This window comes from Branchiostoma lanceolatum, chromosome 4 (assembly GCF_035083965.1).
Source record: "Branchiostoma lanceolatum isolate klBraLanc5 chromosome 4, klBraLanc5.hap2, whole genome shotgun sequence".
NCBI classification, from domain to species: Eukaryota; Metazoa; Chordata; class Leptocardii; order Amphioxiformes; family Branchiostomatidae; genus Branchiostoma; species Branchiostoma lanceolatum.
This window is the reverse complement of record NC_089725.1, coordinates 18,173,810-18,185,873: the sequence shown is the minus strand read 5'-3', so window position 1 is coordinate 18,185,873 and position 12,064 is coordinate 18,173,810. Positions and strand designations below refer to the sequence as shown.

Here is a 12,064-nt window from a genome sequence, read left to right as displayed (position 1 = left end):
CACACTGAGATACAGCCATTTGCTAACGGCGTTATACCGCTATGTTCAGACCAAGCCCAGATAAAGTCATTGTGTTGTGACTTTTGCTTCCTGTGTGCAACAAAGCACACGCGGCACCTATTGACAGCCGATGAAGTCATTGGGAATCCCCAACTATATGACTCATCGCGCAGGCGCATACATTGATTTCGAGCACGCTCGTGGATAAGTTCAACACTTTCTGTTGACACAGCTGTGTTCACCTTGTCCAATTTTTAAATATTGAATTGACAAAATTTAAGAATTTGACACAGCAGTAACAGTGACCCTTCTTTGACAAAAGGTGCAGTCTGACACGTACTGTCGGTCATTAAACTTTGACCCTTGACACAGGGAATTTCCAGTGACGTAACCGTGGCGTGGCAGTACGTAAGTGATAAGACTCGAGAACACTTCGCGACATCGACGGTCCATACGTTGTATAGTTTTTTTTTGTTTCTCACAAATTGATGTGTCGATTTTCACTATGAATAGTGAACTGGCAGGCATGGATTTAGACTTCGCATTTCCCCTCGAGGACAGGTACAAATGCCCACTTTGTGTCCGATGTCTCCGGAAACCCCGACAGTCGGTTGAATGCGGTCATCGTTTCTGTGAAAATTGCCTGGTAGAAGAATTACGGTAAGAATTTTGTCTTATTCCTTATATGTATCGTTATGCCATGTCGTACGTACACGTGTAGGTACGTAGCCTAGAGACTAACATCACGTCCGGTTCGAGTAGTGCCGTGCCGACACTGTGCCATGTTTCGTATACGCGTAAAGACGATCATACGGATCATATACCCATCCCACAACAGCAAAGAGGTTTATATGATAAAAAGGGACTACAGCAACACAGCGTTTTAAGTGTACCTGTATTTTGCTTTCTTTTAACCACAGCAAAGATGCGCCGAAATGCCCGGTGGACAAACAGGCTCTTTCTCCAAATGCCGTAAGTATGATCATCTAAAACAAAAGGTTTATCATCAAAGAGAAACGTGGCATATTTTATAATTACAGAGAATCATTTATAACGGAAGGAACACAATGTAGCCGCCGGGTATTTATTATGTTATCGCGCATTCCTTCCACTCCGTGTTATCACATATGATACGTGTAAAGGCAAAGGGTCACAGACAATAAAGTTGAAGACAAGAATATCTAAATTTTTATCGTTATGTCTAACGTTAATGCTGACATTCCCTCTTCCCATATCTATATGATAACAGACAACGCTATCCCCAACTCTTGACTCACGTCCTGACGTCTTCTTCATATATCTTATAGGTGTTTCCTGACAGGTGTGCAGAGAGGGAGATTGGACAACTCATGGTCAATTGTGTCAATAAAAAAGCGGGCTGTGAAGTACAGGTGTCAATCAAGGAACTCGAGGTACGTCTCACAGATTTCTATTTGCGAATTCGTACTAAGTTAAAACGAAGCATAAGACTGGGGGCAGGAATCACCGTGTATGGACAGTTGTTACATGATCAGGAAATATTATATCATACCGAGTCCTTAATATGAAGAACAAAATCACACTCTGTAACTATGTTGTGACCTGATTAAAAAGCCAGATGTGATTCGATGTTGATGACCTTTTTTTTTAATTCGACATATTGATCTTATGGTGTGAGCACTGCGGTGTGACATAAACCATGCGTGGCGTTAGTCATGAGTTCGTATTTACCTAGAAGACAACAGCATGTCATGACATGCTATTTGTATTACGATCTAGACGAGCATGCGCTTGGTCATGCTTATGTAAAAACGCAAACTATCTTTCATGCCGTTTAGGAAGCACTACATGCATATCTGAAAATGTACCGTGACACATTCAACAAAACTTCATACTTACGTTCTGTTAACAAATATTCTTGAAATGGGCCCTTTGCCTCAGTCTTGTATTCAGACTGTCATATTATATTTGAAATACCTTTTTATAAATCCCATTCATGTCACAACAGGGACATCTAGAAGAATGCAAATACGCCACAATAGAATGTATACACAAGTCCAATGGCTGCAACGTGCAGATTCCAAGATGCCATCTAGCGGAACATCTGGAAAAGGACTGTCAGTTCCGACAAGAGCCATGCAAGTTCTGTCAAGAGTTGATACCTCTGGCACAGACAGAGGTGAGGATATGCTTCTTTTGAACCAGTTTATTGAAGATTCTAAAAGTCATTATCCTGAAGTTGTTTTACAAGATCAATATCATTAGGCACATTATCCAAACATCGCTGATGTGTTTACGGATGGAACGATTTCGTCCAAAGTCGACCATTGTTGTTCTGTAGGTGTGTGTTCTTGATCTTTGCGGAAGTTAAATGAAATGTTTATCTCCTCTAGGATCACACAAAGCAGTGCCTCAAAGCCCCAAGCTCCTGTCCAAATGGCTGCGAGTTGACAGGAGTGACACGAGAACAGGTAGGGAACATGTCACTGATCCTCACTAGAATTTTGGTCAAAATATTTTTGGATCAAAATTGCACTCCAAATCTATTTTGTCAATCTATATTTAACCCCTTAACATTTTTTACAGGTAGAGAAACATCTCCAGGATGAATGCCCCCAGTCAGAAGCCAGTTGCAGATACAACTCTTATGGATGTACATTTAAGGTAACTTTTCACCATGAACTATGAAATCAGTATCAAATTGCGTTATCATTCTGAGCATCGGTGTAGAGAAAAAAAAGATATCAAGAAGCAAGAGTATTCGTCAATTAATGAAAAACAGTTTTTATTGCGATAGTTATCAATACTGCCTTGCATAATCTTCAATTTGTTCACAGCATCAAGCATGTTATACGTTACATCATCATCTAAGTGTTCATGTATCTATGCCATTTGCGTGTCAGTTTATCTTGATAATGTTGGATATGTTTTATCAGGGCCCAAGGAGTCATGTCAGCGAGCATGAATCACTGTCCATGGCAGAGCACCTGCTTATGGTAACAAGCATCCTGGCCAACCTGCAACTCAATCTGTCAGAATCACGTAGAGAGCTGCAAGAAGTATCCAACCAGAGAGATGTCTTTAGAAACACAGTCACACAGCAAGAAAACGTGATCACATCACTTAAACAGAAATCTGACAAGCAAGATGGGAAAATTGCATCACTTCAGGTAACACAATTGTTCTTAGTTTGTTATTGGTGAGAGGTTATGTTATAGCCTGGGTGTCATCGGATTACTACTGTCTACTGGGGCTCCTACACTCAATTTTTCCAAGGTAGCCCACAGGTAGTAATCAGATGACACCCAGTCTAGCTATGTCAGGGCAAAGTAACTAAAGGCAAACGTTACAATTGGTCAAATGTTGTATTTTTTTACCTCCTTGTTTGTTGAATACGTAACTTTTAAAATGCAGTCATGCCACTAGATTGTATTTTCAAATCAACAGAATGTCTGGTGTATTTACGTCCTTGGTAAAATGTACAGTGTTCCTTATAGTATCCCTACCAAGTGTAATTAGCTCTGTTTGTCTCTTACAGAAAATGGTGGCCAACCAAACAGACAAGCTCATGAAGTTTGAACAAGATCTGGGCACAACTGCAAAGAAGGAAGAAGTGGAGGGTCAGAAGAGGGACCTGGTGGCCGTGAAGGAAACAGTGAAAAGAACAGAGAACAGACTGACAAAGCTGGAGACCGGGGGATCCGGAGGAGGGGGGGCGTTTTCAGGTGCATCAGGTATGTGTTGCAGACCAGTAACGTTTCGTTTCTTAGCTTAGTTTATAGTTGAAGGACAGATTTAGAAATCTCTCACAAAGAATGGCTTGGTTGAATATTGAAAGATACAGAATTCTATAGAATTCTTATATGAGCAAAGAAATCTACACCATTTTCAGTGGTATTACACAGTTGTGTACACTCAGGTTTCATCTAACTTTGGAGTTTTTGTACATGTATAACATAAAGTGGTTCTGTTGCCCCACAGGTGAACTAGAAACACAACTTTCAGCTCAAGACAGACAACTCGGTATCCATGACGTCCGACTGGCTGAGATGGACCTCCGCTTCCAGATCCTGGAGACAGCAAGCTTTGACGGTACCCTGCTGTGGAAGATCAAAGACTACACCAGGAGGAAGCATGATGCTGTAACTGGGAGGACCCTCTCCCTCTATAGCCAGCCCTTTTATACCAGTAGAAATGGTTACAAGATGTGTGCTAGGGTGTATCTGAATGGGGATGGTATGGGCAAGGGTACCCACATGTCCCTGTTCTTTGTAATCATGCGCGGAGACTATGATGCCCTGCTGCCATGGCCCTTTAGACAGAAGGTAACCCTGATGCTACTAGATCAGGATCAGGGCAGGCGCCATTTGTCGGACACGTTCCGCCCTGATCCGACCAGCAGCAGCTTCAAGCGCCCCACGAGTGACATGAACATCGCTTCAGGCTGCCCGCTGTTTGTGTCACAGGCTGTGGTGGAGGGCAGTCCTTATCTCAAGGACGACACAATTTTTATCAAAGTTATCGTTGAGACATCAGACCTGGTTGGGCCATAAGCTAGATTACGTCACAACTACAGCATTGCATCAACCTACCAGAAATAGTTGATGGTATTGGTAGACCATACAAGCCAATGCAAAAAGGCTAGTTTCCAACTTAGCCATAGCATTTTACGACCGCCAGGCTGTAAAACACCCGCAACGATTCCGGCCCGAGTACTCTGCCTGTATCGGTTCGTTGTTTGGAGCTGAAGATGGCTGGGCTCCACCACTTCTGCAAATGTTCTCCTATCGTTAGGGGTGCGTAGGCATTTGCCTCAGTACAATCCTAATTCATCGAGTTGAGAACTGTGCAGCACACATTGTGGTTTTGAGATGTGTAACGTATTGTATTTTCTTTATAGCAGCTAGAGACATTAAAAGCTGCATCTGTCATGGTAAGGGGACATGTACAGTCCCTGTAGGCGCTAGCAGTTTCGCTTTAGGGATACACTGGGGGAAGAACGAGAATTCAATAGACTGTGCAATATAAAATGCCACCACCTTTGTGCCATAACTGACCATGAATATCAAATTTATCTCTTCATTGTAATATAAAGCTTCTGGCTCTTATATTGACCAACATGATATCAAATAGTTGAATCAGAAGATTTCTACAGGCTGTGTATTGTGAGGTGTTGTGCTAGCTGTTAGTGTGTAAAATGTATTAAAAAGACAGTTGTGCTACTTTTTGTATAGTTTGTCAAATATAGTTCAAGACTTGTAGATTCTGTGATCGTTATACATCCTCTTGCATGCATTAAGTTAGTTTGTGTTTAACTGCATGTCTACATGTATTTGATCCGTTGAATTTTGTTGTTGAGTCTGTAACTATGCATTATATGACCCTGGCCTTATGCTATCATGAATGAATGAAATGAAAGCCAATTTGGGCTCAATACAATGTCACACATGTTAATCCATCATTCAACTGTATTCAACTGTCAATAACGACGTCTAGGCAATTTGCGTTTAAGCTTATAGGCGATCTTAAAGCCAGCGTGCTTGTGTCCAGTAATAAACAACTATTATTACAGTGCTGCAGATACCATCAGTGTTACAAATGATTATCAATATTGTCACTTATGACAATCAAAACGTATGTATCGGGATAATAAAATCACTTTGTGCAATGTTTGTTTCATTGAGAAAATCAATTGCAATTGTCACTGACCTTTGAGTTTTTTACTGCTTCTATACTTTTATATGTGTGATTTTGTCAAACCCGTCCAATTTCCCGTATACTGATAATCCCCAATGACTTCACCTTCGAATTCGCATCTGGTATCGGCATTGAATGGAACACACGCTTGTAACCCCAAAAGCGGCTGTTAGTGAACCTTGTCCTGTTCACATATTGACCTTGCAGTATACGCACAACGACGTGACATAAACCATACGTGACGTTAATCTTGTGGTTTGATCTTCTGAGCACAAACATTCACACAGATCTTTCCGTGCGGTAGAAAGATCTAGACGAGCATACACAAAACTTCATTGTTATAAAGATACTCGCGACTCCTGTTTTTCCTGAGACGAACTACCACACCAATTGATTGCATAGACATTGGACAATGTTTTTTATCCGTGGGCACACGCACGTACAATCGTACAATGCGATATAGCACGCGTTCATTGTGTATCATGCGCAAAGAGAGTTCAGAGTCCAAGCGAATGCCAGTGTACTACCAAAAGTTCAACGGGGTAACATTTTGAAAAGGGGACGTGTTTGTTACGTGCATGCCATATTCAACTTGTCATGGAAAACACCAGGTTGTTCGAGAAAACCAATGGCCATGACGCACGGCAAAGGTGGTACGCCATTGGTCCCGAGGTCCCGCACCCTGATATGTCACGTGGTCACGGGGTTTACCGATGATGTCATGTCATTGTTTACGCTATATTTAGTGTTTTTTACGTTTCAAATGCAGTCCCGTGGAGGCGTCGCCTCAGTTGCCTCGAAGCAGGTGAGTGGATTACTTTGTGTGTTTTTTTATCATCAAACTTTCTAAAGCTTCATAGCATCACATATCGAATAGTCGGGTATTGAATGTAATGTTGGTAAAGGTAGGTAGCCGGGTTGGGAAAGGAGCAAACATAACGTCGCGTAGGCTGCCATCTTCGTCCGTTAAGGTGCAGGTCACAGGTAGAAGTGGGCGGTCCCGGAACCAAATCGGTGTGGTGTCGCCATAAACCACATGTACAGAACGGGGATTTGTCTTCATGAGCTTTTAAGTGAGCTCAGTGTAGATGCATGTGAACATGATCATTTTCACAGGAGGAATTAAAAAAAAAAACTTATACAGTTCATGTGGTGTATCACTGAAATCTTATACCGTAACGTTAGCTACAATACAAGGACGTTACCCTCAATCTGTCACAAGTGTACGTGAATATGACCATTTTCAATTTCTCTGTGACCCACAGAAGGAAAAGAGAACGATACTATCTCATGTATACAGATCTACAGTACGTCTTTCCACTGGAAAATCGCTACAAGTGCCCAATTTGTAGCGACGTCTTGAACGCACCTCGGCAGACGTCTTGCGGGCACCGTTTCTGCGACAGGTGTTTACAGCAAGCCTTCAGGTGAGAAGAATGTTTGAAACTTGATATATAAGTTATGAGAGGGAGCTATTTAATCACACAACAATAAATGTTGAGCTTATTTAAAACAACCTAATCGTTTCACGACATGAAAAATCCTTGGCATCTGACCTTTGAACGACTGAGACGTAAACGCAAAGGTCACGAGGGAATCACAGAGGTTATGATGGGCATTGCAACATGACCTGTTTGTCCCCTGGCCTGTATGACAAGATGTTTGTCTAGTAGTCCCATGACTGATCATGTTTCAATGTCGTTACAGGAAAGGTACCGCGCACTGTCCTGTTGATAAAGAAGTTCTTTCTGCAGACGAAGTAAGTATACGGATTTTCAAATTAAGGGAAATGTTAGACGGATATAAATGTAGGACAAGTATAATTAACGGTATGTTTATGTTTCACCTCCTTACACAATGGGTTAGATTTTTCCAAGTGCAAATTTGATGCTAACTTTGGAATATGTAATGTAATGTTCAAGCCTCAGTTCTTAAGTTGCCTTTCCCCTCTTTTGTCCAGGTCTTCCGAGACAGGTGTGCTGAGAGAGAGATTCTCCAACTTGTCGTTTATTGTCCCAATAAAGAGGCTAGGTGTAAAGAACAACTTCCACTGAAAGAATTAGAGGTAATAACCCTCTCCCTTTGTTTATTATCTCCATGAAAAATGGAGATATTGTTTTGGGTGTGTCTGTGTGTGTGTTTGTCTGTTTGTGTTTCCGCACTACTGTAGTCAGCATAACTCAAGAACCTCTTGATGGATTACGATGATATTTGGTATGTGGGCAGGTGTTGTGAAGCCGAAGTTAAAGGTCGATTTTGGGCCCCCTGGTATGTGACCTTGGTACTGCAGCAGAACTTCAATTTTTGTATCTTTTGACCTGGACGTGCTGTGGTCTTGATTTTTTGGCGGCAGATAGCTTGTGGTGTAATGAAGACGTGGTGTGGGTTTGGGCCCCCTAGCAGCTTGCTCTGGAACTGCAGGGGCGTTATCGTGAAAATCTTCTAAGGCGAATAACTGAACAAAGGAACGATGGATTTCCATGATATTTAGTATACAAGTAGCTTAGACAGAGATGTACACAATGAAGTTCAAATTATGTTAATTAGGACTTAATTTGCATAGCTAATGAGGAAAATCTATATTTGCAGTGTTTTCCATTATCAGACTCAAATACATGTAACGTATGTAGTTTATGGAAAGTGGATCATCAACAGATACCAATTATGCAAATAAATTCCTTATTTGCATAATTAATGAAAAATACCATATCTCATCTAATTGGACAATTATAGGACTGTCAATATGATACATAGTATGTAGGTAGCTTAGACAGAGATATACATAATGCAATGCAAATTATGCTAATTGTGACTTAATTTGCATAGCTAATGAGGGAAATCCATATTTGCAGTGTTTTCCATTATCAGACTCAAATACATGTAACATATGTAGTTTATGGAAAGTGGAGCATCAACAGATACCAATTATACAAATGAATTCCTAATTTGCATAATTAATGCAAAAATACCACTATGAATCTAATTGGAAAATTATAGGAGTCAATATTGCAAAATGTGTAGGTTAGATAAAGGTGTTTATAACCAAGCATATATTATGCAAATGTGTAAGTCATTTGCATGAATAGAATTGTTCATGGAGATATGAGGTCGTGGAACTCTTGTTTATTTGTGTGTCGAAATATCTGCGCATACGTTGATAAATTTGTCGACTTAAGTAAGTTGTAGTTACCATTACTCTACAACTTACTGATCGTTCAAACTGATCTAACGTTACCACTGTTTTCCCCAATTTGCAGTCTCACCTACAGGAGTGTAAGTACACGCGAGTGGAATGTGTTCACAAGGACCAAGGCTGCGATGTCCTCTTCCCACGGCATCAGTTAGCAGAACACTTGGAAAAGGAGTGCAACTTCAGACAAGTCTCATGCAAGTTCTGCAGCGAGACCATTCCACTGGCTCTGGTGCAGGTATAATCAATCCTATGCCACTTTCTGCATTTCAGTATGAAATGTTCCATTGTTGAGACCATATACGTGAGAAAAAAAACTATAATCGGGCTGACGATACGAAACATTCAAGCAGGAATGCAGTCACACCCTTATTTACCATTTACGAGAAGATGCTCTGGTTATCATTAAGACAGATTTAAAGAAATTATATCTTAACTAAACTGCGTTATGTTTTCCTCTGTAGGACCACCTGATGCAGTGTACCAAAGCAACGACTTCCTGTCCCAACGGATGTGGCTTAACGGACGTCACGAGGGAGCAGGTACATCTTATTATCTTCTTACAGAAAACTTTTGCCTACCGATCTCCGTATAGCCTAGTGTACACCATGGCGGCATTTCTGATGGTAAATGATACAAGAAAACCATCAGAAGCGACGACGTATATGTCACCGTCTACTATGTCACCATATGTCAATCAAATTTATCATCACATATTGAAAATTCACACAATCGACATATTTACACAACTATTATCTCCCACAGGTGGACCAACATCTCCTTGAGGACTGTCCTCTTGTTGAAGTTGAATGCAGGTACAGTGCCAGCGGATGTGCTTTTAAGGTAAACATCTTTATGCATTTTATTTATAAACGACACTTTCGACATACCTTTCTTATGTCAAATCTTCTTTGATATTGAGTTTTACAACATGCTGTCTCCACCACTACTATACGACCGACTCTCTTATTTGATAAACTCTGTAGGGCCAGCGAAGCCAGCTGGAGGAGCACAATGCCCTGTCTCTGGCCGAACACCTGAGTATGCTCACTGGAAGTCTGGCCCGCTTGGAGCTCAGCTACTCCGAGTCCAGAAGGGAGCTGCAAGAAGTGTCCAACCAGAGAGACCTCCTGCAGAGCACCGTCAGACAGCAGACCACCGAGATCACATCGCTCAAACAGAAGGTCGACAAGCAGGACAGCAAAATTGGGGCTCTACAGGTGAGTTATCTGGGCAGTTGTTCTGAGTTTGATCTGCTATCAAAACCAAATGCAGCTTTTATTGGAAATTTATTTCAGCTCTATCTAATCACACATCTTTTTGTTCTTGGCAGAAAATGGTGGCCAACCAAACTGACAAACTGATAAAGTTTGAAGGAGATCTGACGTCAGCCGCAAAAAAGGTGGATGTGGAGGAGCAGAAGAGGGACCTGGTCGCAGTGAAGGAGACAGTGAAGAGAACGGAGAACAGACTGGCAAATTTGGAGACCAGGGGATCCGGAGGAGGAGGATTGTTTTCAGGTGTAGCAGGTATGAGATAGGATACATTTGATTTCCAATTGCTATACTTTCCTTGATGATTCTTCGAACTTCAAGCTTGAAGACATGATCAAAGTAAGATTAGTCAGATTGAATCACACCTTTTCATGAGACAAAATTTACACCTTGCCAAAGTTACGGTCTTGTCGCAGGAAGGTTATGAAATAGTTTGTGACAATAGAAGGTCCAGATTTTGTGACAATACTTAATGTACCTGTTCTGCTGCCCCACAGGTGAAATAGAAACACAACTTGCAGCTCAAGACCGACAACTCGGCATCCACGATGTCCGACTGGCTGAGATGGACCTCCGCTTCCAGATCCTGGAGACAGCCAGCTTTGACGGCACCCTGCTGTGGAAAATTAAGGACTACACCAGGAGGAAGCACGATGCTGTAACTGGAAGAACATTGTCTCTGTATAGTCAGCCCTTCTATACCAGTAGAAATGGCTATAAAATGTGTGCCAGGGTGTACCTGAATGGGGATGGTATGGGCAAAGGTACCCACATGTCCCTGTTCTTTGTAGTTATGCGGGGAGAATACGATGCTCTTCTGCCCTGGCCCTTTAGACAGAAAGTAACCCTGATGCTTCTAGATCAGGATCAGGGCCGGCGCCATTTGTCGGACACGTTCCGCCCTGATCCGACCAGCAGCAGCTTCAAGCGTCCCACGAGTGACATGAACATCGCTTCAGGCTGCCCGCTGTTTGTGTCACAGGCTGTAGTGGAGGGGAGTCCTTATCTCAAGGATGATACCATCTTCATCAAGGTTATCGTTGAGACATCAGACTTGGTGGGACCTTAGGTATAAACCAGCACCACAAAAGAAACAGGATATACTACATTTGTACTAGAATTAGACATGGAAGAAAGACACTTTCGAAGTTTCGGGCACTAGTACTGTATTCAATAAAGCAATGCAGGAACACCAGGTAGATGATGCAAATGTATAAAAGAAAAGATGTTTGACACCTCCTGGAATAAAGCCGCCTTTGTTGAATTTCAAATAAAATGTATTTAACTGGCTGCTATACCTGTAAATGTTTTTTATTATTATTTAGCACCAATAATAGCTATTACAATGTAGTTGAATATCTGTAAGACGCAACAACGAAATCATCATAGACTTTATTACCCACCTATGCACGAAATAAGAATAAATTTAGTTAAGTCACTTTTTGTCTGCAAATAACCTTTGTATACATTTTCTACCGACACGTTTTCACACATACACGGACATGTATGTAGCTACCCTTTCAGTATACTAGAAGTAAGTCGAGACGCTTGCGTTACTTGTGAAGATACCTTGATTCAAAACTCCTCCCTCCCCGATAACTTGTGTAAAACCAAGGAGGTTTAATCAAGAGGTGACTAAACAAACATTCGCTGTCCGATATGCTACGGGGCTTCTACCCCCTAGGGCTGATCTGTGGACTCCATCATAGAGCCTTCATGATAGTGCAGTGACATGCCATAAATGTATACCCCCCCCCTTCCGTCACGCCTCGTTATCATGATCAACTGATCCGGTGGCATTCCGGATATTGTCTGTCGCCCGGCCAAGTTGACACCACGTAACTTACGTGTATTGAAAATTTAAAGACGGCCGACGGCCAACAGTCACTGGTATGCTTGCGGAACTGTGACTGCTTTTGTCAAC

General features: G+C 41.7%; 2 protein-coding genes across 2 annotated transcripts; both read left to right on the top strand.

Annotated features, from left to right (window-relative positions):
• Positions 1-391: 391 nt before the first annotated feature.
• LOC136433067 (TNF receptor-associated factor 3-like) lies at positions 392-5,671 on the top strand. The gene is made up of 9 exons (XM_066424859.1): positions 392-660; positions 921-972; positions 1,308-1,412; positions 1,988-2,158; positions 2,373-2,450; positions 2,566-2,643; positions 2,916-3,149; positions 3,518-3,713; positions 3,961-5,671. The coding sequence occupies exons 1-9, from the start codon at positions 506-508 to the stop codon at positions 4,530-4,532; spliced, it is 1,641 nt and encodes a 546-aa protein (XP_066280956.1). The 5' UTR covers positions 392-505; the 3' UTR covers positions 4,533-5,671.
• Positions 5,672-6,392: 721 nt separating this feature from the next.
• On the top strand, positions 6,393-11,437 carry LOC136433068 (TNF receptor-associated factor 3-like). The gene is made up of 10 exons (XM_066424860.1): positions 6,393-6,481; positions 6,942-7,103; positions 7,384-7,435; positions 7,637-7,741; positions 8,934-9,104; positions 9,331-9,408; positions 9,632-9,709; positions 9,853-10,086; positions 10,200-10,395; positions 10,638-11,437. The coding sequence occupies exons 2-10, from the start codon at positions 6,967-6,969 to the stop codon at positions 11,207-11,209; spliced, it is 1,623 nt and encodes a 540-aa protein (XP_066280957.1). The 5' UTR covers positions 6,393-6,481; positions 6,942-6,966; the 3' UTR covers positions 11,210-11,437.
• The last annotated feature ends 627 nt before the right edge of the window (positions 11,438-12,064 follow it).

Coding starts and splice junctions, on each gene's coding strand:
- LOC136433067 (XM_066424859.1), top strand. CDS start 506: ATGAATAGTGAACTGGCAGGCATGGATTTAGACTTCGCATTTCCCCTC. Junction 973..1,307: donor AGGCTCTTTCTCCAAATGCC/GTAAGTATGATC, acceptor TATATCTTATAG/GTGTTTCCTGACAGGTGTGC. Junction 2,451..2,565: donor CAGGAGTGACACGAGAACAG/GTAGGGAACATG, acceptor CATTTTTTACAG/GTAGAGAAACATCTCCAGGA.
- LOC136433068 (XM_066424860.1), top strand. CDS start 6,967: ATGTATACAGATCTACAGTACGTCTTTCCACTGGAAAATCGCTACAAG. Junction 7,742..8,933: donor TTCCACTGAAAGAATTAGAG/GTAATAACCCTC, acceptor CCCAATTTGCAG/TCTCACCTACAGGAGTGTAA. Junction 10,396..10,637: donor ATTGTTTTCAGGTGTAGCAG/GTATGAGATAGG, acceptor GCTGCCCCACAG/GTGAAATAGAAACACAACTT.